The 10,979-nt window shown below is 35.0% G+C and overlaps 2 protein-coding genes across 2 annotated transcripts; both read right to left on the bottom strand.

Annotated features, from left to right (window-relative positions):
- Window positions 1-976: 976 nt before the first annotated feature.
- Window positions 977-4,057, bottom strand: LOC146957240 (uncharacterized). Its single transcript, XM_085734955.1, has 3 exons — window positions 3,909-4,057; window positions 3,700-3,760; window positions 977-1,462 (listed from the first exon to the last, which is right to left on the bottom strand). Exons 1-3 carry the CDS (start codon window positions 3,972-3,974, stop codon window positions 1,233-1,235), a joined length of 357 nt encoding a protein of 118 aa, XP_085591081.1. The 5' UTR covers window positions 3,975-4,057; the 3' UTR covers window positions 977-1,232.
- Window positions 4,058-5,389: 1,332 nt separating this feature from the next.
- On the bottom strand, window positions 5,390-9,034 carry CYCH;1 (cyclin H;1). Its single transcript, XM_085734942.1, has 11 exons — window positions 8,699-9,034; window positions 8,478-8,596; window positions 8,316-8,389; window positions 7,705-7,825; window positions 7,532-7,600; window positions 7,309-7,350; window positions 6,483-6,560; window positions 6,336-6,394; window positions 6,079-6,163; window positions 5,853-5,941; window positions 5,390-5,767 (listed from the first exon to the last, which is right to left on the bottom strand). Exons 1-11 carry the CDS (start codon window positions 8,886-8,888, stop codon window positions 5,698-5,700), a joined length of 996 nt encoding a protein of 331 aa, XP_085591068.1. The 5' UTR covers window positions 8,889-9,034; the 3' UTR covers window positions 5,390-5,697.
- Window positions 9,035-10,979: the final 1,945 nt, after the last annotated feature.

Genomic DNA, 10,979 nt, shown 5'->3' with positions numbered 1-10,979 from the left:
GCATTCTTTTTGAGGTAGCTTGGTATCGAGCTCATAACTTTCAATACAATCTACTGATTGGATCCCTTGAATAGAGAAAATGTGAACTTAGATCCAACGCTCTTGCTACACCGTATGGTCACCTTCAATTTTCTATTTTCTCCATGGAATTGCTGAATGTGTAAGTGCGCTGAAATACAATCTAATGCAGAATTATTATGTAAGTTATGAAGTGTGTGTTTGCTAAACTTGAAAACCAAGGTAGGAATCCGCGGTGGCACAAAAGCTACAACTAGTAGAGTTCACTAACAAAACATGCTAAAAATCATGAAATCAAGTTGGATGAATTGGGACAAAACATGAATTTTAATAAGGTATTGGTTCTGCTGCCACACTTTAGATCGGTTTTGACACTGTAAAGTAAACCTAAACAAGAGTAGTAAATAGATCAATGTAAGTTACAGAAGGAGCAAGATTCACGTGACTCTGTTTGTTTCTACTCCGCCATGACAGAACAAATAAATTAAGCCCAGACTTCATTACATTGATCTGATCTTTGAGTTGGTAAAATTTGTGTATATGTGATGTGTTCCAAACCCTCAAAACAGTAACATGCTAATTCGAAACAATAATCCAATGGAGAAAATTAAATCGAGGATAAAAATGTGAACCAAAAAAATTAAAAATAAGGAAAAGTTTTGTGAAAGATAGGACATGAGGAGGTAATCAGTAACACAAAAGCACTCCAATGAAGAGTGATAAAGTGGTGGTCAATCTTTTCAGTTGAACGTATTAGCACAACCTGTACATGCATTGATCTTGCTAATTTATACCATTTAATGCATTGTAGACACTTAATTATTTCATTGCATAGACTGATTAAAATGATATGCACTATTTGGGATTAAGTCTTACTGAACCATAGATAGCTTTTGTAAGAGATGGAAGATATCGACTACAAACTCCCAAAATTAATCAAAATTCAAAACCAAATCAAGGGCCAATCTCCAGAGTTTTGTTCTGTGAGTAAAATCTGCTTGACCCGAATTCACTTACAGTTGAAAAACTGTTTCATCACCAACTGTTTCAGTTTCAGTAGCCGTTTATACATGATAATCTCAATTTTCCTGGGGAAAAAATAGTTTGTGGAGCCTTAAAAAACTAGAAACAGTGGTCAGCTTACCAAGAGCCACACTGCGACCTACATCTATGATAAATTAAGCAAAATCAACTCTTGTCCAAAACAAACATGCTCAAGTTATTTGATCAATAACAGCGTCCACAAATCCCCACCCATCATCAACATCAGGACCCACCCAATAACCAGATATAGCTATTTTAGTGTAATAATTTACATTCCCTTTATAAGAGTATGAGTCATGTAGAAGTCTTGCCAATGACATGAAGCAACGCTGACAGCTTCCTCTTCCTTCAATGAATAATATGTGTTTATTTGAGATGCAAGATCCTAGAATATTTTGAGCTGCAATTGTAATTTATATTGTCATATTGAAGGCTAAGGACAACCATGATGCAAGTAATCAAAAATCAAAACAATCCCACAAAATCTACCATCCAAAATTTGCAAATGTCTGAATCCTGAAGTTAAAGCTAGCACAAATATATGTATAATACAGGTTGTATGCACTATGCAGTAGGGGAGGGGAGCAAAATCCCTCCTAAGCCAATTTTAGCTCCCCTTCAACAGTGAGGAGATGTAGAGGGGAGGGAGTACTTGCTACATGTTTGTACTTAAATACCTTTTTATTTAATATGATCTTACATATTAGAATGGTAAAAAACAATTTTACACTTTTCCTCCATTAAAATCCCGACCCTCTCCTAGTCGAATCAAATACAAAATCTGTTCAAATCCCTCCCTTCACCTCCCCTCGTTGAACCAAATAGACCTTAAGTTTTCATTTATGTGTAACAAATTATTGTATTCACCACAGAATCTCACAATTATAGAAGAGGATAACAGTGACAACAGAGATCTAGAAGGGAAAATTAAGTCCATCAAGATCAGACCCTGGATAATTCTGAAATATCAATTGCATGCCCCATCCAAGGCATGAGCTATTCCACTCTACAATTAACGAACTTGCGGAAATGTTCGTTGCGGAAATGTTCCCAACAAAGGACAACCTTGTTTTGAGAAATGTTCTACTTCCGGAGGATTCTACGTTTTGTGTGATGTGTAATACAAGGGAAGAATCTTCGCTCCATCTTTTCTTGCATTGTAATGTGGCGAGTCATGTGTGGTCTCGGCTGATGTCTTGGGTGGATTACCATTTTTTAATCCCTCCTAACCTTTTTATACTTTGGGAGTGTTGGAGTGGGAGGAGAGGTAATCAAAATAGGTCGAAAGGTTTGTGGTTGATTTGGCACACGGCGATATGGGTGTTGTGGAAAGCTAGGAATGATAAGATTTTTAAGGGGTTGAATTATGTTGCGGAAGAGTTAGTGGTGGAGATTAAGGTTTTATCTTGGCGTTGGATGTTGCAAAGAATGAATATCCCAACGTGCCTATATTACGAGTGGTGTTGGAATCCAATTTTTTGCCTAGACAAGATTCAGGTGCGCGTGTAGCAGCTTGGTGGTGCTGGTACTGCGGTCTAGGGGATCCTGTCTGTTATCTGTTATCAGCTGGCTGGAGGCGCGCTGATTCCCTCCCTGCAGCTTCTCTGTTCTGGTGTGGTGACAGATTTTTCTGTGTTTTTCTGGTGTGCTTATATTGGTGGGCTGGGCTGCAGTTTTTGGTTGGGGCTTTAGGTGTTAGTTTCCTATCTAGGTGGTGAGGCTGAGCTTTGCGGGTGCTTCCTTTAGCTTGTATAGCTTCGCCTCATTATTTGGTGGTTTTTTGGGCCGGTTGGTTTTTGGTTGTGTGGTTTGCCGTATATATGCGGGACCATTATTGTATTTTGTTTCCTTTTCCGCGGTTAATGCTTCTTGCATTTTATCCGACGAGATTAAATTTGCCATTTCAAAAAAAAAAACGAACTTGCCAAAAAAAAAATACACCCCAACAAATAACATTTCCAGTACATTGTAATATTGTATAGCTGATAGAATTTAAGATAAGCTAACAGGCTAAGCAGTGTGAGTATGTAAAGTAAGAAGCTTTAAAATAAGATTTCCTCTTCCACTTTGTTTTCAAAGAGCTATGAAGAATGAGATTGTTAAAGCTTCACCCTTTTTGAAAAGATATGGTTTTTCTTTTTTTGTCATCCATAAGCTAGAAATTCATAGCACCTTCTACAAACATGTTCTTTTGTTAATCATCAAAAGAACATGTTCCAAAGTTAAGATACATATTCAAAAATCTAGTCAAACCAACCTAACCAGTTAAATGTTAATAGCAATTTTCAAACATATTCAAAATTACCAACACAAAAATGGTTATACGGGATGCAAGTTCAGTTTTGACCTATGAAGCATGGACACCGGACACGGACACTGACATTCCGACATTGCTAATAATTTGATAAAATCGCATAATTCAGTGTAATTATAGATGTCGCTGTCGTGTCGGACACACGTGACATGCCTAATCCAAAAGAGTTCATAGATTTTGACATACTCCTATTAAATAATGTTGACAAATTAATAAATGCTACCAAATAATTTCATCACATTCAGATTACTATGCAAAAAAAATTCCAAAATCGTACTTTCATACTAATTATGAAGCATTGAGGGAGAGATTGAAAAGAAAACCTGTAGCAATTGTTGATTTCTTTGAAAATTTAGTCAAAGCATAATCTAAATGATTCAACCCCTGGTAAAAAGTAATCAAAAATTGGATTATATAAATAAATTACTGTGCAACACAAGCATGTACAAACGGAAAGTTGAAAATGAAGTTGGGAAGTTCATAATGAATGATGATATAAGGTTATGTATACAGAGAGAGAAAAGTTACCTACCTTGTTTACGGGTAAAGTTACGGTGAAGCTCGTAGAGAGTAGACACGGTACCATTTTCAAGAACATTCACCTCTCTTCACAGTGCCGGGAACCGCGAAATGGAGTTATATTCGCCAACGGGTGAATAACCCGAATTTGGTCCCATGTTTTAACCGGGTTGACCCGATTTCATACCCATTACATTTTTTTTACTTTTTTATTATTATAGATCTCCATTATCCAATTCTCCACCAGACCAAAAAAATGAGTTGTCATTTGTTGTCTTATGGTATTAAAAAATAATTGTCACGTTAATTAATTAACATGACAATCATTTTTTAACGGCAAAAGAGACAACAAAAGTCTAAGAAGAAAAGAATTATAAAGTTACGCTAACATTTTTAAGCATACAAGTTTTGAATATGTAATCAAAGATGACACTATTAAGTTCACCCTGAAGAGTCTTAAGAAAAAACTAAAATTGATGAGCCATTATGCACTTATATTGCTCTCCCGCTAGGAATGATTGACAAGTACGTGCCAATTCAAATCTAAGAGCTTCTAAATCTGTTGCACTATTATGGGCGAGCTTCCATTGTTTAACACACCATGTTACGGCTATGTCAATTTGAGTTTCAAAATCACTTTTCACTTAAAAGAGCTTGAAATCTTGTCTCCAAGCCAGTTCCATATACTCAAGTACATTTTCCAAATTTCATTCACTTTGCTTTAAATTTTCATCAAATGCAATCATGTAAAAGAATGTTGATTTATAGTTATGTTTTACAAAATCCTACTCAGCCGATGCCCTCAACAGTGATGGAAATTCACATTTTATTCCCTCGTACACGCACACTTCCATGGTTTTTTTTTTTTTTTTAGCAAAGATGATCCATTGTTAAAAGAGGGGGAAAAGTACAACACACGTGTAGAATAGTATACCGTATACAGTACTTAATTTGGTAAGGTAAGTGAATGACATTGGCTAGCTAATATAACATGTTGCAGAACTTGAAATTGAAATTGAAACAATAGGAGAAAGGATCTGTAGTATGTCAATTTGATCATCTAGAAAAGAGAAATGCGGCAATGGCAAACCACAGAAGCACTTTAGAAACACCATAAGCAAGGAATATGAACAGCATCATCAAAAACCATATTCTAAATATGAACTAGTTCCTTGGGGTGTAAATGTCATACAAAAGGCAATTGAGAGACCTATGCGAAGCAGCAAACATTGCAAAATCAGACTCGATAGTAAGCTTTTGCAGGAGTTTTCCAAAGATTCTTGGTCAATCACTAATTCTCTTGTACACCTATAGTGAGGGAAATGTTACCTATCCACTTGGGTCCAGTTGACTCAACCGATGAGAGGGGAGGGAAGTGATTTTATGTGTTGTTTTTGGTACGACAAGAGAAGAATTTTAATGAAGAGAATGTGTAAATTTACTGTTGTCACCTATGCAATGTATTAAAAAAAAAGTCGAAATTTTAAACAAATATTTTCTGTATCCAAAAGAATTATCACTTTTGACTGTGTGCTAAAATTGGCTCAAGAGGAATTTTGCTCCCCTCCTCTCCACATACAACAAATGTTTTAAGTTACATCTTTCCTCCAACTAAACGGACAAGGTCTGTCCATTATGTCGGTGTGTGTTCAATAAAATCAAGAAAACAACCTCTTCAACATACCATCCTTCATATTCAATGGAAACCCCCCCCCCCCCCCCCCCCCCAAAAAAAAAAAAAAATCCCTTACAAAACTCAGATGAGTGCCTCAATTAAACGGAATATAAAACTAGAGAAGAGACTATGTGTTGTGTGCTTCATTTGAGCTCTTTCTGGACTTGTGCTTTGATTTCTTTTCCCTCTTCTTTCCCCTGTTAAGCAATACAAAATTATTATATAATAACACGAAAATCCCTCTCAAACAGGCAATTCTACGTAAAAGGGTAAAGGAAGTACTCGTCATGAGAGCTATGGCCCCAACAAGACTTCAGTTTCCGGTTGATGTGCTTCAATTCCTTCTCTGAAGGACTTCTGTATTTTCTAACCTGCATATATAGCCGAAGCCACATTGGTCCATGTAAACAGAATAAAACCACATTACCAAGCTAATAAAACATGGAAATTTGGAATTACACTTCAATAATTCAGTTGAGCGACATCTACTAGGATGAGAAACAATTACCCAAGAATCAATTGCATCCAACGATTCAAGAAGCTCAGTCATTGTGTGCGTAGAATTCTGATGGGAAAAAATTCTGCTCAGAAAACTGCAAGTGCAAGTGTAGGAGTAGACACATTAATCTGGGTCGAAGAATATACTAAAATCCAAACCCCCGCAGGTCATTTTGTTGTCACATGATTATGAAACAAATAACAGCTAATGGAAACTGTTTTCGGGTCTGAGGGTAATTATCACAAAGAAACATGTGAAACAAGTACCTGTCAAAATCAACAACTGTATGGAGTGCATTTGAGGTACGCAGAGCAGCCAAGGCCAACTGCATCAGGAAGATACAAACTATTCTTGTCACAAGAATATTAAATCTAACAATGGAATTAAAAATTTACAGACTATTCTGAGAATACCTGTCCAGGAGGAAATAAGAGTGGTGCATCTGTAAGCATCATTTTATCAACTTCCAGTCTTGCTGTGTTTTGCAAAGCCTATACAGCAGGAGAAAAAGTATGATGAAACAGTTAGCTATTTCTTTATACTTGGAGAAGAATAGGAGTTGAACAGATAGAAAATATTGCTTCATAAGAGGGAAGGGAATTGAGGAAATAAGTATTACATTACATGAATGCTTACTATATATATATATATATATATATATATATATATATATAGGAAGGTATTGAATGAGAGCATGAGAAGTGAAATTTTAATTTTGATCATTCACATAGGATTGAATGAGTATTGACTCCTGCACCTCTCACTTGATATGTAGTTTGCGCGCATGTGTGGGTGCGCGCACAGAGAGGTAGAGGATGCTACAGCGCCCTTTATGTTCAAGAGGGCATTGGTACATTCTGTTACTTATTGCATTCAATTGAAACATAAAGTTTGCATTATGTTACAAGTAGACAAGATACATGGATGAAGAGAATGAGCTCGTCTACATTCTAGAAAGAAACTACATGTGTGCAGTTCTCAATGCAACGGATTAAAATGCAATCACGTCACTTATAGAGTAAAAGATTTTTATGGTTGAGATTGCCTACAGTTCCAAAAGCTTGAAACGATCTCAATCCTGGACAAATATTAAGTAATGACCACTAATTGTTAAAAAATTGAGGAATGGTACTGGAGAACCCTCCTATATGTAAAACCATAAGCCAAAGAAATTCCATCCACTAATGACCACATCATTGTGCTCAGCCTGATTATTATGCAGGAAAAAAAGATTAGTACCTTGAGTTTTTGAAGCTCCTCCTCACCAGAATTGCAAAATTCCTATCAATGACCATAGTCACAAATTTCAGTTCACCATAAAATCATTAAAAATTGTGTTAACGGTAGACAGTTCATGGGATTATTAACCGAAAAATAAAATGAGAGAAAGCAAAAGATTTATTTTGAAATGCACGAAATTGTAGACGTTTAAAAAGAATTCCACACAGCCAACTAGACGAACCTCCATAGAATCTGTAAAACCTTCAACTGAGCGATATGGAGCATAAACAATAAGATCAAAATCCAGACTCTGCATAACCAGGGTTTATTGTCATTGATGGGTTAAAAATAAAATAAAACGATATAATAAAAAAAAAAAACTAGAACAATTTGATATACGAGGCCTTTCCGTGCCTGATAAACTATCATCTCATTATTGAGAATCATTTGATGATCTTGTGAAATCCCTTTACCAAGCTCCTCAGCCGATACATGATTTTCTTCTATCTTACAAGCAGCATATATGCAGGTCAACCTGTACAAAGGTTTCCTCTGAGTTACTGAGAAGCTAATGAATAAATCAAACGCAATATTTCTCTCATCATTCATAAGAGATATACAAGTACATACATACAAGAGGTAGAGCAAACACAATCGCATAATATCAGGATCAAATCAAAATTGAATAAGCTATCTAAAGAATCTAGGATCCTAACAAATAAATAAAATAATATAATAAATACAATATATATATATTTATAACCAACAACGACCACAAACCTAATCAAACAAATGATATCAATGAAAATAAGTAATCATTTCCAAGGGATAAAAAGATTAATGAAACGAGAAAACCAATAACCAATCCATCTCTCAGCAGTACATCAGGTACAATAACCTAACCAATTCCAACATTTTCAAACAACTAATAAACTAGATATGAGTTCACCATAACAACCAATGAGTCTGAATCCCTACTTAATTTTGCAAAAAAAAACAAGTATAGTACATCAAGCAAATCTTACATTATATTTTTTGGTTGATGTTCCATAACAGACCATTGCAGATAGAACCTTTTAAAAAAGATGAGGGCTGTTGCCTGTGTAACATAAACTATTTCAAAATATTGATTACGGAAAAACAAACAGTGTTGCCATAATTATGAGGGAAGAGAAGAGATTGCATACCTGGATCTTATGAGGGAAGTGAAAATTGTTACACACTTCTTGTAGCTTGTTTTCATAAAATACCTTTATACTTTGTTCTTCTTCAATACTAAGAGGTTTTATCCGAGAATGCTTTTCACCTGACATGAAACACAACACAACTCTTGTGAACAAAATAATTTGAAAAGAAAAAAAAAAAAAAACTGAAAAATAGAGAATGAAATTTGAGAATAAATGTTGACCATTATCGTTAGCATTGGGGTGGGGTTGAGGATATGTCAAAGAGCCGTCAACATCAACTTCCATTAGAGTAGCTCCACAGGTGTCTAGGGTTTGTTTGGCTCTCTTATTGGCAGCTGTGTATTTCTCAACCAATTTTTGAGGAGAGAAGATCCACTTCGATCGGTGGGTAGAGGTCTGAAAATCAGCCATTGCCGGAGTGATTTAGGTGCAAAGGTAATGATTCCCGGCGACAGCAAGACAACGGTGGTGACGACGGTCTACGACGACGATGGAAAGAGGGAGCGCAGGGTTTTTCGTTGTGACTCGCGGTTCTTCTTTTTTACGAGTCCCTTTTCATTTTTCTTTCGAGTTAATTAATTAAGATAATAAATTTTGTCAACGGATTGCATTAGCTCCTTTAAAATTGAGGTTTGCAACTCATTGATTTTAAGTTATTTTGGTTATACATAAGTCTTTTAAATTTGAGGTTTGTAATAGACTGATATTTAAGTTATTTTAGTCACACATAAGTCTTTTAAGTTTGTAAATGTTTTCAATTTAGTTCTTTTGATAACTTAAAGTTACAAAAACGATGATGTGGCAGAAGGGCTAAATTAAAAACGTTTACAAACTTAAATGACTAATGCGTGACCAAAAATAATTTAAAGGATCAATCTGTTACAAACCTCAAACTTAAAAGACTTAGGTATCACTACCAAAAAAAAAAAGACTTAGGTGTGACTAAAACAACTTAAAGATCAATCTATTACAATCAAACTTAAAGGAGCACCCATGCAATTTAGCCTTTTTTTTAAAGAACATAAAATTCAATCAAAAGTCAACAACAATCAAGTTTTACCCTTCATTCAAAAAAATAATTACCCTGGGATCGCTTGCATGGATCAAAATACGTTCATATGTTAACCTCTAAATCTATAAAGTGATAAGTTTGCACGTAACCAATTGACAATTCCCAATTCTAAAACAAGAAGAGAAGCGCGTGTGTGATGTTATTGTGTTTGTATCTGAAGGGGAATAAGGGCAATAATTTGATGTGGCTAAACCCACACTAAGTCATACGATCGTTAACATAGTAGAACATCTCCATTCCAAATGACGAGTTTGAACTTTGGTCGAAATTCATAGGTCCTTTAGAACCTCCCATTTCAAATGGTGAGGTTGGGTACCCTTGTCTTTTTTCTTAATATATAGTAATCAATAGTTTATTAAATTGTTTAAGAAAATATAAAATCATTCTCTATTTTTTTTTCTTGGTAAAATCATTCTCTATTCGCTTAAACTCACTTTTACCCCCTAAGTTTACAAAAGTAGCGATTTTGACCCCCTTTAAAAAAAAATGGCAAAAGACACCTCTCATATTTAGCCCCTTTTGCAAAACATCAATTTTGACTTGGTCAATCCTATGTGTGATGCCACATAACTTAAAAAGCTGCCAGCTGTGTATTTTTTAAATTAAAATAAGAAAGAAAAATCCATGTGTGTAATTAGAAAACAAAAAAAATTAATTAATTTTGACGTGAGGTATCTTCTTCTTCCCTTCATTCATCATCAATCTCCTTCATGCTCTTAACCCAACAATTGATAAAACCCAACAACTTCCAATTCTTTTTGTATAAATTAATTAAAACAGAAAAAATTAACTAAGTCTATAAACTCCAATTTTTAAAATTGAGAAAAAAAGTGAAAATTCATATTTTGGGAGAAGAAGAAGCTTGCTCTTCTTGGATCTCAATCATTCTAATTCACATTCACCAGTTTCAATCATTCCAATTCACATTCACCAGTTTGAATCATTCTTCTTGGATCCTTGCGTTTCGGTATTATTTTATTTCCTTTTAAAATCTTCATAAACTCAGATCAACACAGATCCACATATTTGGAGGTGGGATTTCTGGAAAATTTTACCAAAATCAAACTTTAATATTTTTTGAGGTAACCTGAATCTGGAATTGTTTGTGTGTTAGATATTTGATTTATGGGTTTTCCTTAAATTGATAATTTTATGAAGATGATTATGTGAAGAAGAAGAAGAAGAATAAGGATGAAGATGAGAAAGACAATCAAGAGTGAGAGAGATGAAGGTGAGGGAGAGAGAGGTGGTGGTGTGTGTTCATATTTTTCTTTTCCTTTTTTTCCTCTCACGTGCAACTTCATTTCTTTCCTTTCCTTTCTCATTTTTTTAAGAGTAATGATATTTTGACATCCATTTGATGACAACTTTGTTGACAACCTTGTTTTTCACACTTCTTATTGGTCAAAAACAATGGAGGGAGAAAAAGG

Source organism: Medicago sativa, chromosome 1, assembly GCF_051527215.1.
Source record: "Medicago sativa cultivar Bolivia chromosome 1, Bolivia_mono, whole genome shotgun sequence".
Lineage (NCBI taxonomy): Eukaryota > Viridiplantae > Streptophyta > Magnoliopsida > Fabales > Fabaceae > Medicago > Medicago sativa.
The sequence above is the reverse complement of the archived record's forward strand: the minus strand, read 5'-3'. Positions and strand labels throughout refer to the sequence as shown.

Excerpts from the sequence above, each read along its gene's own strand:
- LOC146957240 (XM_085734955.1), bottom strand. The coding sequence starts at position 3,974 with ATGTTCTTGAAAATGGTACCGTGTCTACTCTCTACGAGCTTCACCGTA. Across the intron at positions 3,761-3,908 it reads TAACTTTACCCGTAAACAAG|GGGTTGAATCATTTAGATTA; the intron begins GTAGGTAACTTT and ends ACTTTTTACCAG. Across the intron at positions 1,463-3,699 it reads GAAATCAACAATTGCTACAG|CTCAAAATATTCTAGGATCT; the intron begins GTTTTCTTTTCA and ends TTACAATTGCAG.